General features: G+C 37.4%; 1 protein-coding gene across 7 annotated transcripts in view; it reads left to right on the forward strand.

Moving 5' to 3' along the window:
* Nucleotides 1-27,226, forward strand: part of LOC134792090 (tropomodulin-1) — a 101,356-nt gene that overhangs the window by 54,534 nt on the left and 19,596 nt on the right. For 6 of the 7 annotated variants that reach the window (XR_010144386.1, XM_063763267.1, XM_063763266.1 and 3 more), the window contains exon 2: nt 21,009-21,161. Coding sequence is in view for 6 of the 7 variants with exons in the window: in XM_063763267.1 (XP_063619337.1) it covers nt 21,009-21,161 (153 nt within the window). In the remaining variant the exon portion in view is untranslated. Of the gene's footprint in view, nt 1-20,681; nt 20,782-21,008; nt 21,162-27,226 lie in introns of those variants that run through there. The other variant, XM_063763268.1, reaches the window with a different exon arrangement.

Here is a 27,226-nt window from a genome sequence, read left to right on the forward strand (position 1 = left end):
CCAAACGCGTGTTGCTGTACAGAATTCACGACTTTCCACGGCTTCGTATAGTTTAGTCATGTCTGAATGTCTGATTCGTGTGCTCGGAATGGAAAGGGGTCGATGGTCGCGCGCCCTCAAACTGTTGGGGCGTTTCGTTTCCAATAGCTTAACGAGCACAGGCGATTCGAAGTCGAGTATAAATATTTTACAATTTCTTAATGATTTTTTATGATACGACCTTAATTACCTACATTTGCAGTGCATCCCGCGCAACTGCGCACACGAATCAGCGCGTCCAATCGTATCATAATTATCATAATATCAATATCAAAATCTTAACAGATTTTAAAATCAGAATATGCTCCAGGCGTTTTAGTAGACTTTACGCACCACGAGATCACGTTACACTGGTTCGGTTGAAATATTGTTCATATCTCGACATCGCTTTTTGAGTACAGAATACTGTTCACTACTTATGTATTGGTAGATTTGGTAGCTCTTAAAATATCGGGTGTTAAATGAGGAGTGGTGCTTAATGTTATTATCAATTATCAATTTGTATCAAGAAGATAATACATATAACGACAATAGCAAGGATGAGTGTAGATACATTTTAAATTAATGACCTATACTTATAACTACTTAATATATTAATTTCAAAACTAAAATGTGCCCTCTTGGGGTCTTCCGCGGACTACCATTCAAACTATTATTCAATTTAGAAATTTTTAACGTCAATTCCATAAATAATAGAGTTAGGGTCGGTTGCACCAAACCATCTGTCACCGTTAAAGCGTTCGCAAAATTTTATTGTATGGGAAAATTCATACTACACTGCTGATTAACGTTAATCAGTCCGTTAAATGTGGTTGGTGCAACTGGCCCTTAAACTACATAGGGTGGTTGTGGACATTTATAAAGTGTTTTACCTACTTATAGCAGAAAACCATCCCTATTCTGAACTTCAATATCTCAATGGCCTTTATATCGTAAGCTAAATTTTTCCCAAAGCTGTCGGCACCTCGTCCGAAGCCAGACGGGCCGATGACAGCCAGCAAAAGTGCTAATTGCGAACAAATACAATACAAACGTGCCTACGCTACGAACCACTGCCGAGAATAGATGGCACTATATGTAATCTCTGTTTTTAACCTTTCGTATGTGTGCGGTGGCAACGTGTGCCGCAGCAACGTTGGGCTGACGACCTAACCCAGGCCAGGGGTGCGAAACTCTTCCCTTCGGGCAAAGTCGCGGCTCCGTTCGGCTCAGCATTGCTCCGAGCAATTATTGGGGTTGACGTCCCTTTGCGTGCACGACCACAGATAAGATAATGGCTTGAATTTTGACAACCCTAAATAGCCGAAAGGGATAGTGCCATATATTAGAAAGCGACAGCATAATTCGACCCTGAACCGCTGTCAAACTTCGGTTTTGTAGGAATTAAGTTTCCTTTCTGTACGGTAGTACTATTATTTATTCTGTGTCCAGGCTGTGGGAAAGCAATGGAGTGCAATAGCTTTAGACAGAAGCAAATGGATTCAGTTGGAGGAGGCCTTCACCCAAAGAGGGGTTCACCACTAAGGGTCGTTTCACCAAACTGTCTGTCACCGTTAAAGCGATCGCTATATTTATTTGTAAGGGAAATTTCATACTTCACTGCTGTTTGACGTTAGTCAGTCTGTTAAATGTGGTTGGTGCAACTGGGCCTAAGTAAAGGACAATTAAATTTAAACAAACAAATGTAAACAAAACTTATTATTATTATTATGAGCCTGTTGTGTCCCACTGCTGGGCAAAGGCCTCCCCCCTCTTCTTCCACTCGTCCCGCTTTTGAGCTACATCTGGCCAGTCTCTCAAAAAGGAGTCCAAGTTATCCCGCCATCGCCGACGAGGTCTGCCGGATCTCCGGTTTGACTCGTGGGGCACCCACTCTGTGGTTAACTTGGCCCACAAGTCGTTCGGCATGCGGCAGACATGACCAGCCCAGTCCCACTTTAGCTTGGCCGCTTTTCGAGCTATATCTATCATCTTTAGAGCGCAGCGTGGTGTTCCGGATGCGATCCCTTAGTTTCACACCTAATATGCTGCGCTCCATAGCTCTCTGGCAAACCCCGAGTTTGGACTTCTGAGCTTCCGTCAAAGACCAAGTCTGAGCACCGTAAGTGAGGACTGGAAGAATGCACATGTCCATGAGCCTACGTTTGAGTGACATTTCATGAGGTGTTTCATGGACCAATAGCTCTTCCAGGCGTTCTCGGTCCGTCTATCGATCTCTTTTTCTTGTAGCGCCTGGAAAGAAACTATTTGGCCCAAATAAAGGTATTCATGGACATATGCAATGTGTTCTCCGTTTAGCTCAATCTTACGTTTTGTGCTGTTGGACATGACTCTGGTCTTTGACATATTCATCTTCAGTCCAACCTCGAGGCTTGCGTTGCTAAGGTCTTCTAGCATAAGATGTAGCTCGGATGCCGTTGAGGAAAAAAGGATTATATCACAAAACTTAGTGTGATGAAATGGCTTTTTATTATTATTATTTTATGTGTGCGTTGGTCAAAAATCGTAGGTTTGAACCTCGGTCGTGACGTATAGAGCAGAAAAACCCGTTCTAAAATAAAAAAACAAAAATATTGTCAGAAATTCACGTTCAGAATCCTTATCGTACACAGACTAAGAGGTTAAAATACAGGGGGCCTAGCCAACATGACAGATGTAGTCTTACTTACAACTCTTTTTTCTTTACTTTAACAAAACGCAAACAAGAAGAAGAATCCGAACTTTAAGACGTCAAATTAATAGATCTAGAAACGATATGGATTAGATGTGTCAGTGTCAAATGTGACATTTCTTCAAACAATAACGTCACTTTTGACACTGACACATCTAATCCATATCGTTTCTAGATCTATTTATTGACGTATCGTAAAGTTCGAATCGGGCAGTAAGATACGTCAATTAATAGATCTAGAAACGATATGGATTAGATGTGTGAGTGTCAAAAGTGACATTTCTGTTTGAAGAAACGACACATTTGACACTGACATATCTAATCCATATCGTTCCTAGATCTAGTAATTGACGTACCTAGCTTAAAGTTCGAATCGGGCCGTAGACAACAACGTTCCTACGCTAGGAGTCGGTGCCGAGAATAGAATAGCCAGCGTTCATTTTATAAAATCTGTTATTTCAGTAAAACGTTCACTGTATTTAAATTAACATACAAAGTAGACCTGCTTCTCCAAGGCTCCGTCAAAGTTATAATACCTACCAGCTACCTAACGATACCAAAAGATAGAGGCACATAATATACCTACACATTAGAATAGAATAGAATAGAATTGAATAGAATTGATTTATTCGTAAGCACAAACAATCGGTACAATACATTATATAAAAGAAAACATAAAATAAGATTAAAGTGCCACGAAATGACCCCATCTCAGCATGTTGCTGGTGGCTTCCAGCGCTGATCTTCCGATGAGACCATCAAGTGAGAAGAATCACGGGAGGTAACAGACAAGAAAAAGACATAGAAATATAGAAGACATAGAAATACATTAGGAAGTAGGGATAAACGAAAACAATCCGTAAATAAAATTGGATTAACAATTAAACTGCATCGAAAACGAAACCTTATAAGGACATAAGAACCTGGAAGCCAAACAAATGTCTTAAAATATTCGACAATATTTATAATCAAATTAGAACCTTATTATGTAAAACATAAAGTCGAAAGTAGAAGTAATTTGTTAGTACACATGCAACATTCTTCTTCAAGACATCTAGGCTTAAATATAGATTTTAATGCTAAGCACGAGATAGCTACATTTTGGGAAGTGAAAAAGAAGTATGCGTTTAAAAATAGTACGCAAGGTTGAGCCTAAATAACAATTTAAATACATTGGAGTTTGAGCTGCTGTGACTCAATATGTGTAAACAATGAAATATCTTAAATCTGGACTAAGTATTAAATGATGAATATTCGGATAAGTAGTACTAGCTTCGTTATTAAAATGGTTAACTGTCTTGGAACCAAACAAAAGTCTGCACAAGTCTGTACTTATACAGGGTGGCTAAAAAATAACTGCATTCTCGTTGCCAGAGAGGTTTTGGGATTATAATATACAACGTGTCCCAAAATTCAACGATAAGCTGGCACCAGAAGATGGACCTGCTCATAGTGCTCATGACTACTCGAGGAAAAAAAATAAAAAAAATTAGGGATGTACCGACTAGTCGCCGACTAGTCGGGAAAGCCGACTATCCGGCCACATTTGTAGTCGGCGATTAGTCGGCGACTAGTCGGCAAAAATGGCCGATTAGTCGGCACTTTATTAGTGAAAGAATACCATATATTTTGTATTTATTTTACTAAAATACCTATTCAAGATGCATACGAAAACTTTTGTTTATATAAATAATTGTTGACCGTTTGATCGTTATCGTATGTTGGTGGGCTGGTGTTTTCCTCTACAGGTCGATCTCAACTGATTCTCGTGTAATTTCATGTCAAGTTCGATAGTTTTTTTTTTATTATTACACAAGTTTTTGTTTTTTTTTTTATGGTAGAGCCATGAGGAACTATTAATGTTAAGTATTGCAAAATTTAGAGACTTAGACAGGGCACGTTGCTCGTAAAGACGCTGACCACAGGGGATAGGTTCTTAACTGGCGACTACGTATGTACGGGAAATAGAGCCTTGGAAATACCTCCTACAAGCTGTACTGACGATCTGCTCAGGATCGTAAAATAAAAGAACTAAAGACAGAAATTGAACGATGATTCTTGTGATAGGTCTTTGAACCTGTAGAGAACACCTTTTAGCCAAGCTAATATGATGAATAGCGCAACCAAAGGAGCAAAACTATTGTTTTTCACCTGAACTTATACGAAACTAACGATCTGGCCGACTAGCCGACCAGCCGACTAATCGGCGCTCGAATGGCCGATTAGTCGGCCGACTAGTCGCCGACTAATCGCCGACTACAAACGTGGCCGGATAGTCGGCTTTCCCGACTAGTCGGCGACTAGTCGGTAGCGGTACATCCCTAATTTTTTTTTTCCTCGAGTAGTCATGAGCACTATGAGCAGGTCCATCTTCTGGTGCCAGCTTATCGTTGAATTTTGGGACACGTTGTATATTATAATCCCAAAACCTCCCTGGCAACGAGAATGCAGTTATTTTTTAGCCACCCTGTATAAGTACAGACTTGTACAGACTTTTGTTTGGTTCCAAGACAGTTAACCATTTTAATAACGAAGCTAGTACTACTTATCCGAATATTCATCATTTAATACTTAGTCCAGATTTAAGATATTTCATTGTTTACACATATTGAGTCACAGCAGCTCAAACTCCAATGTATTTAAATTGTTATTTAGGCTCGACGCTGACCACAGGGGATAGGTTCTTAACTGGCGACTACGTATGTACGGGAAATAGAGCCTTGGAAATACCTCCTACAAGCTGTACTGACGATCTGCTCAGGATCGTAAAATAAAAGAACTAAAGACAGAAATTGAACGACGATTCTTGTGATAGGTCTTTGAACCTGTAGAGAACACCTTTTAGCCAAGCTAATATGATGAATAGCGCAACCAAAGGAGCAAAACTATTGTTTTTCACCTGAACTTATACGAAACTAGGGAATGCAAATCGGTTATTTTCGGTTTAAATAATAACCGATTTGCATTCCCTATACGAAACTAATGATCTGGCCGACTAACCGACTAGTCGGCCGACTAATCGGCCATTCGAGCGCCGATTAGTCGGCTGGTCGGCTAGTCGGCCAAATCAATAGTCGGTACATCACTAAAAAAATAGATCTCACTTTATTATGGAGTTACAAAAAAAATGAAAATTGTAACTACATGTATTCTGGTATTTTTAAGGGTTGTGGTGGATAGCAGTGCTTATATATGTCGATACAAAAAAAAAACAGAAATATTTGAAAAATTGTAGACATGGTCGTTAAAAATACCATTAGGGGTGTCGATTTTAATTTTTTGTAATTCCATAATAAATTGAGATATATTTTTTTAATTTTTTTTCCACGACTAGTCATGAGCAGGTCCATCTTCTGGTGCCAGCTTATCGTTGGATTTTGGGACACGTTGAGCAACTTTTACTATGGGACCAATCCCAAAATCGCAAAAAAAAAATATTTGGCTGTTTCATACATTTTGGCTGGTCCATTTTCTATGGGAGGGTAATTGATTATTATTCGTTGGATTTGGCATAGGTATATCTGACGATATGTTTTTTTAAACAAATGCTACGCCTTCTCCGAATTTCCGTTAAGGCTTCTATACGTACAGACGTTGCAACAAATGGCATGGGATTTGAAATAATTGCTGGCTAAATAGGAGCAACGAATTCGATCGATCGACTAAATGCCGCAATGTATTGCAAATCGCATGCGATTAATAGGGCGTTTATCACAGAGTATACTGTATACACGGTGGCCAAAAAATAAGTGCATTTCCGTTGCCAGTATAATCCCAAAACCTTCCTGACAACGAGAATGGCTTATTTATTGGCCACCCCGTATAGTAGGTATATGGCGTTCAACCTCTTTATATGTAGAATTTTAAATAGTCCCACGTGGCGTTATATATTTATTTACCAAAGTTATTGACAAAACAAGTCAATGTAGTTAGGTAGTCATAATTACCTAAACGAATCATTTCGAATTAACGGTGACAATTATTCATAATTACAGATAATGTATAGCTCTGATAACCTCTGGCGAAATATATGTATTGCGTTTTGGCTCTTATTAGTCTTATTACCTACTTATAAATCATATGTACTTTATGAGCTGTAAACAAATATTATTAATGTAAGTCATATTTATAAATCTCCCCCTGTCACCTTTGCTGAGGCTGAACATAACACGTATAGAGTGCCTTTTGGACAATTTAATGAAAATATCTGGGAGACCGAGCTTTGCTCGGAAAACATATAAAAACTCAAAAATGCTCGTTTTCCCAGAGATATGACCTACATAGCTAGATCGATTTATTGCCCCCGAAAACCCTCATATAGCAAATTTCATCGAAATCGTTAGAGCCGTTTCCGAGATCCCCGAAATATAAATATGCCTAATAGCTAAGATATATAAACAAGAATTGCTCGTAGGTATTTTAATGAAATTAAATACATTAAGCGGATACACAGTAATGACAGTTAATAAGGGAATTTTAAAATTAGAGTACATACCTACTAGTTTTTAGTTCTGCCCAAGACAACGTCTATGTGTCCTATCTGCCTATAGGTATAACAACATTCCCCGGTACTCAAATTATGTTCATGAGTTCATACCAAAGTCCATCTAAATAGGTTCAATGGTTTGAGAAACGCTTAGTAAAAATAAAAACAAGAGAAACATTAACAATGTAACCCTAAAATTTAATCCAAAGGCTCTGAGCCGAATAGTATGTTTGTATGCGATTGGCAAATGCAACACGGACGGCTTTTATGTCAGAAGTTTCTTTACATTTAAAAACATAACCTACCAAAGTACATCTGTGAAAAGCAATAAAAACATGTAATTAATGTTTCCGGAATCTCTAAACGAGTCCGATCGATAACAAAATCGATTAATGTGACGTAACAATGTGGAACAGAGCTGTAATCGATTAACGATTTGATACGACTATACACTGCATAGGTATTAGGTACCTATATATAAAACGATACTTGCATTAAAACATGGAACATTTTCTTTCTTTCCTTTTACGGTGTATAAATAGTGATAAATAGTATAGATTAGATACTATACCTACCTATGTATTTCATTTCATTTTTTTTAAACCTAGACTTGTATCTTATTGGAAAACTGGTTTTCTTCTGTATCTAATAAATAACTAGCTGGAAAGTAGCTGCATGGTTACTTAATTTGTAAATCGCTGACTTTTCTTAGATGAGAAGAGGGGCCAAAAATGTTTGGGAAAACGGGTGTCAATCCGGTGAACATTATGAAAGTTTACGATTTTGGCACATTTTACTAAGGGTTTCATAGTATAGCTTTTAATAAGAAGAGAACGTTCAACCCTTTTTCGTATTAAAAGCTATAATAGCTTTGCATCCATGTGCCCATAATGGTCCAGCAAGAAAATTAGATATCCACAGAAAAGGCGCATAACCTTCACTCACAGGTGACCGCAATTAAGTTACCGCAAATTCGAATACTTACACCATTGTGGGCCTACATCGGTAAAATTTTTCAACAAGCTTTCTGGCACTCACAGTTGGGTTAGGCGAATGAGGTTTATATGTAAGTGGTCGATGAGGACGGTGTACGGGATTCCCGTTGCGTGGGACCGGTTTGCTGTCAACGCTATTATTTCTGTCACACCCACTTAGGGTACTTTATAGCCGCTACTCTCAAACGACTTAAAATTGTTCCCAAAACATTTTATACTTTGAAAATGATAATATGTAGTTATGGTAAACTTTAGCCAGAGTGATATACCTATACGACACTATCAAAATAATATTTTCAAAATCAATTAATAATTATTCTATGATTATTATTTATTCTATGATTTAGACGCACCAGCATCAGCTGCATGTCTAAAACGAAATAATAATATAATAAGGGCCTATTTTAGATTTAAGCTAGTTATTAATTTAGTTTAGTAGTACCACTGTATATATATTGTATGTAAATAAATGATTTTAAAAATATAATAATAATAAGTATAATTTATATTGAGGGGAGGCCTTTGCCCAGCAGTGGGACACTAAACTAGGCTAACAAAAAAAAATATATTATATAATCAATTCAAAATGTCCAAAGTGTTCACCTTACCCCATGCCATTGAATCATTCAGAATTATCCCCAAAAAAGTAACTCTACCTACTTTAGAATAGAGGAGTGGTGTTTGCTATATTTTTGGTGTAGACTCTATGTAGCTTTTCTCGTTGTACCTATTACCTGCTCGTATTTATAGAATTTAGTGGACCTCTCAGCAAACTCGTCCTTAAACTTGCCCTATTCGTCTCTTAACACATAATATATATACTTATGACCATAACAAATGATTGGTTATTTAAATTTAAGATTAGTGGGAGTTTTTCTAGTTACATCGAAAATAACCCACTGGACATATGTATAAATTGTCAACAAAAACATACCTGTCAATTTTAGCTGTTATGCTGTTGTATATAAATCACATCGTATAAAATGATAACATAGACCTCGTTTTATTAAAACAAAACACGCAATGCCGCTTATTTCACCTGTAATTAGAGCATGGTGTTATTAACGCACACCCACGCACGCCTGCTATTCATATAATATGGCGTTTTCTCGTGAGAACCACTATATTGTGGTCTTCAATAGGACATGTCATTATCGTAGACTTCTGACCACATCGTAGTCCGTAATTGTAATGGCTAGTTGCGTTACGGCCTTTGAGTAGCGAGCAGACGACAGTTTACCTCATTCCCCAATAAACTGGGAATTACGAGTACCTAATATGAAGGCCGACCTGCTTTCCTACAAAATAGGGAGGCCGACCGACTTTCCTACAATGGGGAGGCCGACCGTCATTCCCACAAAAAATGGGCGGCGACAGTGTAGATATAATAAGCGCTTTTTAAACCCTCGGCAACGACGACAAGCGTTTGAGTAGAATTGTCGCGGCTATTGATTTTATTTTGCTGTAGTAGGTACAGTCACCTGCAAGAATATGTTACACAACGTAGGCCGCAAAAATATCTGACACGATCTTATTTGTAGAGCCATAAGAGCGTTTCACATAATTTTACGGCCTTCGAAGAGTAACATATTATTGCAGGTGACTGTACATACATATATTAATTTAAAGTTAATATCTGTACTTGTCAAATTAGCATCTCTTCAGGTTGAGTACCTATCCAATTAAAATGTGCGGTTGCAGAGAGCAGTGGGTGTACCGACAAGATGCGCGTTGCTTTCGGTGGTGCACTAATGGCCTACTCCATTAAGTATACTCGTAGAGTCAGACCAAGACAAGTCTTGCACTGCCTGTGCAAAATCGTTGCACACTTATCTTAGTCTAACTCTAGTCAGTTAAACAACCATAAAGTCCATAGAAAAATACGTTATCTATGTAGGTAAGTACCTACGTATTTTAAAACCTAAAAGTCTTAAGTTTTTGGAATCAGATAAAACAAAAACTAGAGCCTAAATCTTTGTAAATATGACCCAAGCGTAGTTGATGAAATCTTTAGTTGAGGCCAAGATATATCAGAGGAGCTTTAGTCGAGTCATGATGTTTTATGAATCAGGTAGAGGTAATAACTGTATCAGTTTAACACATTTGCTCAGCTTTGCTCACAGTTTAGTTCGGGCAGGAGAAAATTACGAGAAAATTAGGGTCTTTAAGATACAGAACTATGTTCGTATTAATTATTATTAACGCTCACTCTCACATAGACGGTAGATTTATTAATTTGTTATTATAGTTTTAGTTTTATTTAAAGTTAAACTACCGAAACTACCGAAGGGCCAATTCACATGACATATTATTGGACTTATTAAGTGAAAATTAGATATTAATAATTATTTATTCCTGTGATGAAATTAGACTTTATTCCATCGTAATAAAGTTTGATTGGTCAGTCAACGTCTTTTGCGGCTCGCTAAAATCGGAGAGAAATCTTCGTCAAACCGGTCGTTCCAAACAGATCGTATCAATAATGTACCTGTTGAGGCTGTACCATCGTTCACACTGTTAACAGATCGTTTCTAAACCTTATTCCAAAGATATAAGGCTCATCGACGATCAATAAGAGGTGTTGCTATTTGTATATGTGATTCAAGTGAAAAGGGGTACAAGTCTCGAGCAGCCCAGGTGAAAAATGGTACAAATGTTATATAGAACTTATACACTATTTCACCTGCGCTACGCGAGACTTGTACGCCTCTTCACTGGTATGTAAAAAGACACAATGATGCCTATGTTGTACACATTATAAAGTTTCTTCTATACCAGCTTAGCAAGATATACAAACTAGTCACAACTACCTATATAGTTAGGTAGCCTGATTGACGAGAAGGATTTTTTTTCTCGTAAAGAAATCTAAGCGTGTTTTAACATTTTTGTACTGAATGTTGAAAATTGGCATGTTTTGTTCCGTTTTATTTTTCGATAGGTACTTAAATTAACTCGAGATCGAAATTGCTTCTGAGTAAAGAAAACCAATGATGACCTATACATTTTATGCCAGGCCAGTCGTCGCTCGCATACCTACATTTGATTGCGAAAATGCGACCGCAACTTCTAATTTTCTAGCCGGCTATTTAACCAGGTTTCACGTTATTTAGGTATCTCTTTAGTATTTTTTTTATTACCTCTATTACGGAGTAGGTACATTTCTTTCGCAGCAGTCTTGCCCTTTTTAACCGCAATGCAATGTGAGCAGCGAGGCAGAACCGAACCGTTGGTCATCAGGCTAATTCAAGTCATCTTTTGTCTCGGTGTTTGAGCACCATTATGTCCATTATATTACGGTTCCCTGGAATTAGGTACCTACCTATATTAGTTTTTGTTTTTGGTGTCATAAGGCATTTCTGTGTGTGCATACGCTCCTCCCCACTCCATTCTTAGGTACCTACTTAGAATCAACTGCCTGTTACCTAGATAACTTCTTAACATTATTTTCCATTCTACTTTAAACGCCAAAAGAGGTAGTAGTGACTTTTAGATAGGTAGAGATTTTAGGTAGATAGTTCAATGAGACATTTAATATGGAAGCAATAGCCTGTAGATGAATTTTAAATGTGCCTTGATAATGCTGTTAGGTTCTTGACGTTTCTATTGCATGAATAATGCAAACGCACCAGACACGAGGAACTATTAGTCTTCCATGATAGTTCCGACTTGATGAATGATGATTTCGTCTTTTACGCAAACTACGGATATGTAAAACGCAAGTTACAACATATGTGTTTTAAGCACTTGCTTTTACGTGCACTTACTGGAAAGGAAATAACGCATTAACTGATTTTCATTTTAAAATTCGCGCTACTCGGTCCGGCTTTTATAGAGCTTCCATTAAAAACCGGTAAAATGAGTTTAATAACCGGTAAAAAAATAAAAAAACTATGCGCTTGATTTCTGCATCCGATGAAACTAGAAAGTGACTCTCACGCCTATATTAGCAGCCATTTGTATGCACAAACAGCTTGTTTAAAGTAAACACGTGTAGTTGAGTCACAGAATAACTAATAGTACTACCGTAGTTGAGTGTAACAATGGTAGGAGAGCTGTTTGCCGCGGGGAAAAGCTCCAGCTTTTCACACTTTCGCACGTCGTCGTCTAGAGTATGGGTGGAATATTAAGTTTTTTTTTAACGAGCCTATAAGGGTGTCCCAGTGCTGGGCAAAGGCCTCCCCCCTAAACTTCCCATCCTCCCGATTAACTGCAGCATCCGTCCAGTTGCTGAGAAACGTGTAAATTAAGTAATTCATGACTGTTAAAGTTTAGAAACTGTTTATGATAGAAATAATGATAAATATAAACCTCCTTAACGAGATCATAGGTATAAGTTGAGTAGTATAATAGTTCGTTGTTATTGTTAATAAACTAGTTGAGTATAGGTACCTATTATAAAATATAAATAAGGCGAAATAATTCAAGGCATTTATTTACCCATACATAGCACATCTGAAGGATAAATTAAGTAATTGAAGTCAATGTTATTTTATTTCATCCATTTAAGATCTTCACGTTCTTTCTTGGCAATAATTGCCCTTTCTCTTGCTAGTTCCTTGTCCCGAATTACTTTATTCTTTGCTTTTTCTGCCTGATAACTGCGTTCCAAAGAATTGTACAACGTTTGCTTGCCAATACCGTAGAAAATACCAGTAATCAGTAGCGCAAATCTAGCGCCTCTGATAAATGGAGACACTTGCAGCGGTGGACCAAAATTAAGCTTCATTTTTATGTTGTCGTCATTATCTATTCCATCCAAATTCCATCATAACAAAGCAAATATTTTAAATGATTTTTAATACCTACGGAAAACGTCACGTGAACATCTGTCTAACTTTCCAGCCAGTAACAATATTTCATGCACAGAGGTCGTTAACCTTTTTAACACATTTCGCGAATCGGCAACATGCGTTGAGCGGAACATCCCTAGCGGCTAGTGACTAGGTCAAGACCGTTACAATTTATTTATTTATTTGCCGGAATCACATTGTTGGTAGGAAGGCCAGTGGCCGAGTGGGCAGCTAAGAATACCGCGTGTCTCTGTTGCCGCGACCACCAATTATAGTGGGTTGGCGGCCCGCCAGCTCGCCCGGCGTAGTCGCGTGGTCAACAGAAACAAAACGTTTATCGATTCGGATCAATCATTCGATCACTTCTTCCGTATTGTTATGTAGAGCGGAACGACAGCCAGCGTCAAATTTAATTTTGTCTTTAGACGAACAAATTTCCTGAATAATAAATAAATAAATAAATATCAGGGGACATCTTACACAGATCAACCTAGCTCCAAACTAAGCAAAGCTTGTACTGTGACTGCTAGGCGATGATATACATACTTATATAACACCCATGACTCAGGTACAAATATTTGTGTTCATCACACAAATAAATGCCCTTACCGGGATTCGACCCAGGACCATCGGCTTCACAGGTAGGGTCACTACCCACTAGGCCAGACCGGTCGTCAACCCCCTAATAAACCCTAATGTAGAAAAATCATTAGATAGTGAACTACTGAAACCCATTGGCCTATTAATGTCAACATTTCAAAACCCGTTGGTAGGTATATACAGTACTAATACAAAATCATAAAATCTTATACAATGTTTTTGTTATTTGAAAACGCTTAGGTGTTATTTTGTTAAAATAACCAATTACTGTTTTTTTTTAGTAACCACAACCCTATAAACTAAGGTCATTCCCCAAATAAGCCGCTATGTCACTGGATCCAAACAAGGTGCAATTAACTGTAAAATTAATTTAATTGACGCATCTTACTCATGCACCAGGCAGAATCCCTTGCCAACAAATTAACATGATAGTGTGGAAATCTTATATTTAGGAACTTTTGCAAGCATGGACGAGAAAGTGCGGTTTATTCATGGTTTAAGTATTGGATTGGCAAATTGGAACACACTGGCATGAATGAATAAATTGGTCTTCTATTTTTTGTTTCTTCTGAATTAATGATGGTTTTGATTTTAGCGTGCTTGTAGTCTATTGGCGTTAATTTCATTAATACTCAATGTAACACAGGTATCTTTTATGACTATCAATCGGCTCAATCTAAAAAACCCATTTCGCTCCAGTTTTCACAAAGAGAAAGTTATAGACAAGTAACATTGTAAAACGATACAAACTCACGTAAACTGTTAGTTAATGGGTTTTATTGGGAAACGATTCGAACAAAGATACAATAAAAAACTGATAGTTAAAACCGATTAAATGATCTAATAGTAAGTTAGGCAGTTAGGTAATAGTTTTAAAGGTGTCGATGCTTGGTTCGTACAATAGGTATAACAGTAGGTACCAAAGCTCACATTGTATATTTAATTCCGGACTGAAACAGTCAACGGTCTTCTAATGATTCACGTTAAAATAATAATCAATGTTATTGTGTATTCATACATTGCTATTGTACCGTACCACGAAAACTCTCTAGTTACTGCTAAACTATATTTATTAAGTAAGGTATTCAATGAATTCATTATAATTGTTCGCGTTGTCGAATATCAGTGATAGCTTATTATGAAAAGGACCCATTGTTCATAATACCTTGCTCGTGGATCGTTCATATCTTAACCAAGAAATTGCATTTTGTTTTATAATAGGTGTTTAGTAACAATCAATGTACTTAAGTTATTAACATTTTTGACTCAGCTACGAGTTTTTGACTTTTGCTAATGATTTAGTCTGAAATCAGCATTATTCAAATTCATACCTCCTTTGTTATTTATTTTCATAGCCCGTTAGGTATAGTGTCCCACTGCTGGGCAAAGGCATCTCCCCTTGATTTCCACAACTCCCGTTGTTGTGCTTTTTCCGGCCAGTTACTGATGATGATTACCTTTGTAATTACTGTTAATTGACCGAAGCGTAGCGAAGGTCTACGTTTTGACTCGGGCATTTTGCTTTTGTATGTCCGGATGTTCTCCTCTACGGGTCGCAATTCTTAACCGATTCTCGTGAAATTTTGTAACCGAATTCTATGATTCGATAAAACAATTTTGTCGAGGCGGTTTTTGGAATTTTTTTAAAATGGAAAAGTTGTGACAGCTCGCGCTTAAACAAATAGTCGTATCGGTATCATAAGAGTGTATTCTTTTTGAGACATGTTTACAGATTAAATGGCCAAAAATTAAAAAAAAATATTTCGCTGGTTTTGGCGGTATTAAGATGTTTTAGTTTGTATGTCCGGATGTTCTCCTCTACAGGTCGCAATTATTAACTGATTCTCGTGAAATTTTGTAACCGAATTCTATGATTCGATAAAAAAAAATTGTCGAGCCAGTTTTTAGAATTTTTTTAAAATGGAAGAGTTGTGATAGCTCGCGCTCAAACAAATAGTCGTATCGGTATCTTAACAGTGTATTCTTTTTGAGACATGTTTACAGATTAAATGGCCAAAAATTCAGAAATTTTATTTCGCTGGTTTTGGAGGTATTAAGTAGACGTGTGCGCCGCGCCGGCGCGCCGCCGCCGCCGGGCTTTTTTGCCACGCCGCCGCCGCCGATAAACGATCGGCGTGAAATCGGCGTGACCTTGAGTGTTTTTAATCAGCTATTTTAATTTGATATTTGGATTACAATTTGGATTTTTCTGTATTATATATGTTACAGTTGTCAAATATATATCAATTATTTATTAAATGAAACAGAATAAGCCAGTTGCACAACGTATTTAACACACCGATTAAAGTAACTGAGTAATCCTTAGTGTTCAGCGTCAAAAAAGATGAGGGAGAATTATATGCAGTATTTTATTCCCTGTAAATTGTGTATTCACATTCAACTATTAATTAGAAATTGTATGCCTTCACCTCACATATGAAGTCAGAATGCTATGTCATGAAATGAAAATACTTGCATTGCAATTAACTAGGCAACCAAAACACAGGGCTCATGTACCATGAAGCCTCAAGGAGCAACAGAAAAGGCAAAACTAACTAGCTAATGTTGCGTTGCGATCATCATCCTTGCTTGTACTATTGTCGACTGGCTTACGGGAATAACAACAAGAAATGCTTTTTAGCTCTGCTTGTATTTCTGTTTTGTTTTGTATTGTTTTCTTTTATTGAGGTATGCAATAAAGAGTATCTGTATTGTATTATATAAATTATATTGTACATCGAAATGGCGGCTCTTCATAATCATATTTACTTGCAGAAAAAGGGTTAGTTACAGGTCTTAAAGTTAGGCCCACCTTGATCCGCTATATATATTCTGAAGAAAATTGAAGTTGAAAGTTCTAGAGTGGTCTTAAGATCAACCATTCCGAGACCAAACTAATGGTTGTAGACAAGGCAAACGTACTCCAAGTTACCGACGCACTCGGCGATTACGAAAACGCGAGCAAGTTTATATATCTTGGTGGTAGGAGTTCTCGTCTTTCCTACATATATTCCAGTATGGTGCCGAAACGCTGAGCCTCAAAAAGGGTGACGTGCAAAGGTTGGCGCTTTAGAGATATAGTGTTGCCGAAGACTGCTGCTTATACCTAGGACAGCTAGAACAAAAAACCACTTAATTTTCAAATAACTCAAATCGCCAATTGGGTTTATACGACATCTTTCTTCGGACATATTATGCGGTTTCCAACGCATGATGTGGCGAAACGTAATATGAATTTAGGCCCAATGAATGGCAAACGTGCTCAGAGTGGAGCATGTGTGAGATGGTCGATGGCTGGCGGCAGTCTGCACCGTGCAATTCACACGGCTTATGACCGCACGAAATTGAGATAAATTACATGTGGTCGCAATCCTCAGCAATGAGAAAATGAGAAAGAACAAGATACTTCTCAGTGAGCCTGGTGCTTGTACGACGGGAAGTCATAGCAGTCCACTATATCTAGGATATTTGAAGATAAGCCATGGACAGCATGCCAAAACGGAGTTACAGAGAGATACAGATCGGATCGAAAGTCATTGGGGCCAGATGCCCCCTAAATACAAGCCAATTAATTACTAGGAAATCAAGTTATTATACCTATCCTAAATTCATTTACAAACCCAATTTTACTCAAAACCTATTCAAAACTATACGTAGATTACGTAGTTCACTTACTAGCAACCTGGATTAATCAATATTTTCAAGAAAAACGACAATTTCATGATTTTTCTTTAGAAACTTGAAAGTCAAGGTCACGCCGATTTCACGCCGAAAACACGCCGCCGCCGCCGATTTTTCGGCAAACGCCGCCGCCGATCGTTGTTTAATCGGCGCACACGTCTAGTATTAAGATATTTAGTTTTTACTTGAGAATGAGTAGCTAAATTTCGTCACCTTAAGTAAGAACCATCAAGGCGTATTTTGCAAACGTTCGCTTTTTTTGTTTGCACAGAAAGTCTGGGTTCGATCCCCAGTAATTATATGCTGGGATATAACTTTTTGTATTTTTTTTACACTTTTCGTATTGTTTTTTTTTATTTACTATATTTTCATCGTGGCCAATAAGATATGCTCGCGAGGTCTACAGCTCACAGAGCCACTAGTTTATTTGTTTATTCGAATTCTAAATACATTGCACATAATAAAATACAACGTGAGTATACAGCATTCTCTATTAGCCAGCCGTTGGGCTAAGCGGGCAATTAATGTTGTATAGGTAAAGGTATAGTAGTGTAGGTGGTAGTAGTGTCCATGAATATCATATCAGTATCACACTACGAGTACACACACTATCATTAGATATTAATAGTGTCGCTATGTCTCTATTAATGTTGATTTTGCTACCCTAATAAGTATACTCGTAAACAAACGTGACTGTCTCGACCTCACAACAAATTCACCTTCTCTCGTGAGCTCGTGACACAGTCTGTCAAACAGCAAAAGCAACCAAAGGTTATTTTATACATTGTTGAGCAATATAACCTTATTGTTATATTACTCGTACTTATGTATTTGTCCTAGTCACGAATTTTGCTATGTTGCAGTACTTGCAGTTCCCATTGACAAACGTCAACTTTTTTTTCACCTCAGCAGCTCGAACAAGGGTACTTTGCTTCTTAAAAACAGTGAGCAAAATGCGATTTTGCTCACTGAGTGAGACAAAATGACATTCAAGTGACCTTTATAGTAAAATGTCATTTCAACATGCGGGGTCTAATACAAGTTCGATATACTTGGGTTCTATTATCTCTGTCCCTCTAGGTATGTTCTCACTGCTTAGGGTGAAAAATTTTGTGTACTACACGAGATCAAAGTTATTTACATCTCGTGCGCTTTTGAATCCCTTACTACGCTCAAGATTCTAAATTAGATTCACTCGCTACGCTCGTGAATCTGTTATAGAATCTTTCGCTTGCATGGGACTCAAAATAAGCACTCGCAGAAATATCAAACTTTGATCTCTTGTTGTACAAATAACTATTGTAGGTAATAACATAATTTTAGGATAGACTACGGCAAAATAGGACGATATTTTACGCGATATCGTATTTAAAATTAATTGCTACACCTAAGAAAGTAATATAACCGGCGGAATTATTTATTTTTAATGGAAAACAAAAAACAACGGCAGCCATATTTTGTGATACTCGTATCGTCGATAGGTATGTGTTAACAAACTATTAATTACCCTTTATCAGTGTATCTATTAATCTTGCTCCGTTGCACCTTATTATGAAATCTTTTTTTATAATGATATTTATATCGCAACGCAATATTGCAACAATCGCTCAAGTTGATATTACCTACTACCTAATTAGAAAAGATATTTTATCTAAACCAGTGGTGGGCAAAGTACGGCCCGCGGGCCATCTCCGGCCCGCGAATGGATTTTATACGGCCCGCCGCCGGTCCTATGAAATAATTAGTATATGGCATTGGCCCACGATTATCACAAATCAAAATAAATTTTGGGTACAATTCTGGCCCTCCACTTAAATTTCCTAAACTTTCTGGCCCCCCCTGAAGAAAGTTTGCCCACCACTGATCTAAACCATGTAATACGGAGGTGCTGACCGGTGCAAAGTTAGCCTTTACGTTGTGTGTATTGTCATTATATATAAACGTTAAATTTTCATAGAAATTGACATTAATGATGATGACATAGCCACACATTAGTCATTGCAAATGGCATGCAGAGTTGGTTTGGTTCGACTCTAGTTAATTTTCTGAGGTTAAGAAACAAACTAGAGTTAGACCAAGAAAAAAAGTCTGCAGAGATTTTGATAGCCCACGCAGTGCAAGTGTTATTTTGAACGTCAAACTTCTATGAAATTATGACGTATTAAATAACACTTACCTACACTGTGTGAGCTATCAAAATCGCTGCAGACTTTTCTTGGTCTAACTCTACATGTCTAGTAAAAAGCGAATAATAGGTACAAAAATTAAGCCGATTAAGCGTGACGTCCTGAACTGTTACAATGTAGGTTTGCTTGCGTGTGAAGTAGTAGGTAGAATGTTGAGTTCAATAGCAAGGCGTTAGGTGTGGCTGCGGGAACGGCGCCGGCATTGCGTAATCGCTCCATTAATACGGCGTTGGAGACGAAATGTCATGACCTCGCTCTTATTCGTATTCATCATAGTAGTGTATAGATGTGATCTATACCCATCGTATTAGCTCATTCCAGTAGTTTGGTAACATCAAGTTAATATCATTGTTAGGTAACAACTGATAACCAGTGGTAACTAGCGAGAAAAAAATCCCAGTAGTTACCACCAACTACCTTGGGTGGTAACTATAAACTATACTCTGACACACCCACTTTGTCAGTGAAAACAGGCGGCAAATTTAAAAAATGTAGGCGTAAAGGGTTGACCTCCCATAAAAAATTTGAATTTTGCGCCTTTTTCTGACAAGGAAAGTTTGTTTGAATATAGTGAGTATGTACGGATTTGTTTTTTTTTCAGTTGTTATATTATAACCAACATAATTTTAATGTTCTGACAAAAATCGACATATTAATCTAATAAATCCAGCCAGAGCAATACAGTGTTTTTTTTTCTGATTTTCGATTACCTAAAAACTGGCAGCTATATTTTGACATTTTATAACGACTAATCGGCGACTATGTGGCTGAATAATCGGCTTTCTAGACTAGCGTCGTTACATCCCTAATACTAACCTACAAATACCTAAGATAACAGCAATGAGCAAACAGTAATCTTTCGAAGTTTTCGGAAAAAAGTAAAATCTTCCGAAATGACAATTTACATAGTTTTATTGTATGCCATTTAAATTATTGGACGGCAAGTTTTATCAGAGAGATAAATTAGATCACAGTTATCTTTGTTTCGTCGATTTCGTAATGAGTTATGACTAAGACACGGTATAAAATGACATTTTCACAGTGTTAAATACTCCTATTGTTTTTACCCAACCAAAATAACAATGCAACGAAATGACCATTACGGAAACTGACTGATAAAAACCGGTACCGATAACCCGCTACATTCACATCTCTAGCCCCTCTCCCCTTGCAGTTAAGTAATACGTTATCTCTTTCACGCCTGTATTGAAACTTATCGTCTGACTCGTTCTTTCAAGTTAGTCATTATTTGTCATTCGTGGAAGGTGCTTGTTTCGACAGTGTTTTATTTACACTGTATCGTGGTTAAATACTATTATTTATATTTTTAAATGTAAGCATAACAAATATTGTACGCTAAACTTGTTTTCGGCTTGTCAACACATTATAAAGTTGGGTTAGCGCGTATATGTTATCTCAATAATTAATCGTGGGTGTGGTAAAGTGTCAAAATCGATGTTTTACCTTGCTGTTTAGCTTCTAAATTTGTTTTCTTACGTAATAAAGTAAATATTAGGTGTTACGAGCAGTGTGGTGTTAATTGTGGTGTTTTTGGTGCAGAAATCGTCGTCGACGAAGACTACGACGATGACGACGCCGGCCAAGCTGTTTGGACGCGAGTTGTCGAACTACGACGAAGTGGACGTCGATGAGCTATTGGCTAAGCTGTCACAAGAGGAGCTGACTATGCTCGCCAAGGAGGTTGATCCTGATGTGAGTAACATATGCTATTAGTACAGTCATATTAGAACATTTCCAAAAAAGTACATAATAGTACCTAGTGTTCAAAGTTTCCATCTCTATTTTATACCATTTTCCCTGTAGATCCTGACCAAATTTTTAGTTGTCTCTTTGCATTTTTTCGAGAACAATCAACTGAGGTTTGAACCCACAGATTCTCACCACCACACACATGTGAAAGATTAAGTGACTGCATAGAGAAATATAGTAAGAATAGAGTGCTCACTCCATACATCAGTTTTGGTACCAAAAAGACAATTATTTTCGCAGTCGACATCTACTGTACGACATTTACTATCTACATAGAGCGTTAATTCCGCTACTCGATGCTAGATGTCGACTACAAAAATAATAGTCATTTTGGTACGGTATGGAGTGAGCACTCTATGTATTTTTTTCTCTATGGTGACGTAACATAATGCGAGGTAAAAAAATCTAAAGATACTTTTTTCTCCCATTCTTATCAAAATTAGGTCCATGATTCTGAGTACAAATAAAAGGCTTATAACATCTTCAACAGAGAAAATAGTAATTAATAAGAAAATATTTTTTTAGAAATTCTTACAATTATTACATTTAGACACATACAATTATTTTTATTAATTTAGTTGAACATAGAGTTAGCATGAAACATAGTAGATAACTCTCAATTAACTATAAACAGAGTGTCCAATGGGTGGCCCAATTGGTCAAATTGTTGCTTCTATTACTATTAGGTTCGGTGCTTATTCTTAGTACATCAAAATATATTTAATACTTGAATCATGTACACTCCTTCCTTAGAGCATTTAGTAACTGGAGACGTCATGGCTGTCATTTTCTGTACAAAACAGTATGCCGATTTTTTGGGGGAGGGGATGTCAAATGTGTTGCTATTTCTACATGATTTGTATGTAACATACAAATAGCCATGTCGGTCCATACAAAAGTTTGCACAATTGTGCAAGGTTTTCGGCAGAGGGGTAAGCTCTTAAAGGCGATTCCAGTTATTAAATGCTCTAAGACTCCTTCATGTACCTATACTATTCTCCTTTCAAAATCGCATAACAACATAGAACAGCAAGTATACACAGTGGAGCATTTGTAATCCAGGCCGTCATTAGTCTGGTGATCTCTGTAATCCAGACCGTCTTAATGCGGGCCTTTGATAGTCGCAATATTTTAAAAATTCTTCCCTGTCTAAGGGTCGGTTGCACCGAACCGTCTGTCACCGTTAAAGCGTTCGCTAAATTTTATTGTATGGGAAGTTTCATACTACACTGCTGATTAACGTTAATTAGTTCGTTAAATGTGATTGGTGCAACTGGCCCTTATAGTTCGTTTTTTTTAGCATTAGAAAGAAGGTAAGCAATCTTGACATGTCTTTTTAATAAAAATCACCATAGAAAAATAAGTCACAGCAAATATGTTAGAATTATAAATCATATACGATCTTTTACATTCTTTTGCTTTCATAAGTACTATAAACTAATTCTTTAAAGTGGTTTTCAATATTTTTTAATAAAAAGACACGTCAAGATTGTTTACCTTTTTTCTAATGCTGAAAAAAACGAACTATAGAGTTCCTCCAAAATTAAGTGCAAAAATATAAAGCAGTAGAGTATACTTAATTTTTTTACTGCTAGTAATTTGTTCCCTGAAATTATCAAAGTATTATGTTAATACATACATAAATCATTCATTTATCAACAACAAAAATTTGGAAATCTCTGTAATTTCTTGTCACCTGGTAGTCCTAGTAACTTTTTTGCCCATCCTGATTATCAAGGTCCTACTAAGTATGTATCTTTGACCATATTTTTAGTTCACTAGTTCTCCTGTATATCTGTACTATACAAAGTGCTCATGAATCTTATAAAACACTTAGGTTAGCTGGAAGACATCCCTGAACAGGATAAGTTCGCCTTTGTACATATTTACTGTATTCTCTCTGTGTTATGTTAGATCAGTGGTGGGCAAAGTACGGCCCGCGGGCCAGGTGCGGCCCGCGAAAGGATTTATCTGGCCCGCCACCGGTCATTTAAAAAAATGTATAATATGGCCAGCAATATAATAAAAATACATTGTTGCTGTAAATCTGGCCCTCCTCTGAAATTCCTTCAAGTTTTGGCCCCTCATGAAGAAAGTTTGCCCACCACTGTGTTAGATGTACTTGTTTTGTGCAATAAAGTGTTTACTACTACTACTACTACTATAACACTCCCAAACTTTTTTATAGTACAGTTGTTTTCAGATGTTTCAGACTATTGATTGTTAATTTTCATTAGATTTTTGCTATATGGAAATTCACTTCGCCATATTTGCTCAAATGTTTGCATCTGTTGCCCTAGTATAGAAATACAAAACTGATGTAGAACTAGTGTCCGACCGAAACATGTTTTTTTGCCGAAACCGAAACCGAATGTTCGGCTTTGGCTCTAGTTTCGGCCGAAACCGAAACCGAAACCGAAACTTTTGTAGACTTGTTAAAATCGTTGAAAAAATGTCATAAAACCGCTTTTACACACACATTATGGGGCTGACAACACCCAATGTCCTTGAAATTGATGTTACTTAAGCAGTTTTTTAAGAAAATTACTAGAGTTAGACCAAGATAATTCTGCAACGATTTTGATAACACATGCAGTGCAAGTGTTACTTTAAACGTCAAAACTTCCATGAAATTATGACGTATAAATAACATTTGCAATAGTAGCACTGCGTATGCTATCAAAATCATTGCAGAATTTTCTTGGTCTAACTCTATTCATTCACCATTCAAGCTAACATGTAGATACAGGATCAACCAAAAAACCAACCAAAAACGCGAGCGCAGCGAGCGCGAAATTTTTTGTTAACAATATCGCAAGGCCGGGTACCGATCTTCACCTGAGGGGCTACCGCGAAAACCGAAATTCGCAAATTGCGGGGATCTTTCTCTTTTACTCCAATGAAGGCGTAATTAGAGTGACAGAGAAAAATGCCCGCAATTTGCGAACTTCGATTTTCGCGGTTATAGCCCTGGGCCTAAAAGTCCGAAGTGCCCCCGTGAGGCGAACTTTCATGCGAAGTCAAAGCCGTGCTTCGATTCCGGGAGTGGGCAGTCAACGTGAAAAAATGTTCAATCGCTGGAAAGTGCAGGGGTCAAAATGTCCATACGGAACCGGCTGTCTATGTAACTAGACGTTCGCGGGGCTCCTATTTCTGGGCGGTTTGCCCTTCGGGCATCTGAAGCTACCTAACAAACCTAACCTAGCTAGTTTTTGCCACATAGACAGCCGGTTCCGTATGGACATTTTGACCCCTGCACTTTCCAGCGATTGAACATTTTTTCACGTTGACTCCCCACTCCCGGAACGCGTGCTTCAGGCTTCAGGATAAGTAGTTAAGCATAGACTCCAACCAATGTCCATTGTATTAAAAAGCGAGACCGCAGGCCGAGCATGGCGCAGCGAGACCAAAGGCTAAGCTGAAGTAGAGGACATGTGGAACACAAACCAAAGGTAAATTGAGGTAAAAAGTGAGGCTAAGGTCGAGCATTCGTATGAAAAACTGTACTGGGGACACTTTTAAGGGTTTTTTTCTTCGTTTTAATCAATAGTCAGCTGTTCAGCTTCGCAAAATATTAACTATTGAGAAAATCAACTTTGCGGCACTAGTTGAGCGTAGCCCTTAGCCTCGCTTAAAATTTGCCATTAGAGGTAGATAGAAAAATGAGTGAATAAGAGCGAAAAAGACATCGTTCGACTCGTGCCGAGCTGATACTCGGCCAACGGCTACGTGCGACAGTGCTATCTTATTCACTCCGATACAATTAGAATTAGAAATTAGACAGTGTGCGCGTTATAGGTATTGACAGCCTCTTAAGACTGCGTCGACCGTCCAGTGGCGCTCTCATTAGTGGAATTGTGTTTTATAATAAACCAATTAATTTCTGTACCTATACATGAATCAGTATATGTAGGTATGTATTAATATTGTTGTCCTACTTATTCCCCAACTTTTGGTGTTTGTCCGAAGTACCATTTCGTAAGTTTCGGCCCGGCCGAAAGGTTCGGCCGTTTTTTGGCCGAAACCGAAACTACAGCCGAAACATGATTTTTTGGCCGAAACTGGCCGAAACCGAACCTTCGGTCGGACACTATGTAGAACTGAGTTTGTGCCAGACCAGTCAAACCAAAAAATTTCCATCTGACTGATTTGGCTAGATTTCAACTGCCATTAACCTTAAATCCAGACAACTCAAAACATCTTTACTTAAATTTTATGCATGGAAAATTTGCTTTTTCAAATAGGTTCATGTTTGTAATTTTTTTTTTGTAAATGTGTTTCAATAGGCGCTCCGGCCACGATAGTTCCGCACTATCCTTGCCTAGCCACACACTTGGGCATGATACCACTTTTATCTACAAAAAGATTCCCTAAACCAGAAATCACCAATGAATTTTTTCATGGGTGGAGTTTTTAAAATAAAATGACCAGGAGCTTATTAAATAAGCAAAGGCAATGTAGGTAGGTGGTCTGGATCCGAACCGCATCAACCATTTGATGATCCCTGCCATAAACTCATGCCAGATTCAACCCTCAAGTCCTTACTCTTTGCCTGGAAGTGGGAGAGCCAAATGCCACATAATCTGACTTGCAAAATGGAATTGGGAAGGCAGAAGTTTAGACTAATAGCCCTAGGGTCAAAAAATCTGGAGACCCATCTATACAATATAATAAATACAATTATGGTGGTTTAACTTTGACATTGAAGAATGTAAAATTACTGTACCTAATTATATTAATTCCTCAGTCACTGTGTAGGAAAGGAAGGAGGAAAAAATACAAATATATGGCTATTAATAACTGTCTGTACGCAATTCTCAAGATGAGGCTAAATGCTGTAGTGAAAAAGAGTTCAAAGCAAATGAAATGAGTCACTTTTCTTTGCCAAATTATCAGTGCTAATTGTGTTTCCACTGCTGTGAGTAATCTTACAAAGTTCTATGTTTACAAATAATAAGTTACAAAAGCAACCTTGATACATTTTAATAAGGGTCAATTTCACAGAAGCACAAATTAAGTAATAAGTGTAACACTTTATTCACAATTACGGTTGAACATTTCCTTTTCCTAGTAAATTTTATATTAGGTATAGGAAAATTGTTTATGCAAAAACCGATCGCTCTCTAAACTTGTGTCACATATATTGTAACTAGCCCTAGCACAGGCCCCGGCCTTTTTGGGCTGTTCTGCACACTCTTTAAACGCTGGTTTCAATTAAAATGTAATTAGATATAGTGAAATGTTTGCCGTACATATTTAATGAATAAATAAATCAAATCAAATAAAAAGCTTCAGTTGTGCTGTATATTACAAAGCCAAGGTTAAAGTCAAGTATGTATATAAAATACAACTATCATTATCTTACAAGTATGTAGGTAATACAGGAGATGACTGACTTTAAAGTAAAATAGGTATAATTTGATGACGACAGACAGTTTTCAGTTTATTGTTCCTGTAACCTTGATGTGAATTGTGTAAATATCTTTTATAAGTGTTTGTTTTTACTCATTCATATGGCTATATTTGGATTGTTATAAATATGGTGCGCTGCATTTAGAATTCATGAAAATTGGCATATTTTTGTGTGAGACGTGTTTCCGTATTGTTTTAACACAATTATTTAATACGTATTACTTATATTCGTTGATCACCAAATACTTATTAAAGTATATATGTACAGTCAGCTGCAGAGATAGGGCGGATTAGTTATCTCTGCAGCTGACTGTACTTAAATCACCTGTTTCACTACACTACCGGGGAAGCTTGTATGTACATAGTTACATAGTTATTGGCTTATATCTCGGACAACAAATGTTCGATGTATATTCAGTGTAAACAGAAATATTACTTATATTATTATTGTTCACTTCACACTGCTACTAAGAATATTTTAAAGAGATCTGTCAAAAAAACTCGCTTCCCGCCAATCGTCGGCGGTCAGGCACTTGTTTATACCTACTGATAATTAAATAGTGATTCAACATCGTAAAGTAAGCCCAGCTTTTTTT

Source organism: Cydia splendana, chromosome 7, assembly GCF_910591565.1.
Source record: "Cydia splendana chromosome 7, ilCydSple1.2, whole genome shotgun sequence".
Lineage (NCBI taxonomy): Eukaryota > Metazoa > Arthropoda > Insecta > Lepidoptera > Tortricidae > Cydia > Cydia splendana.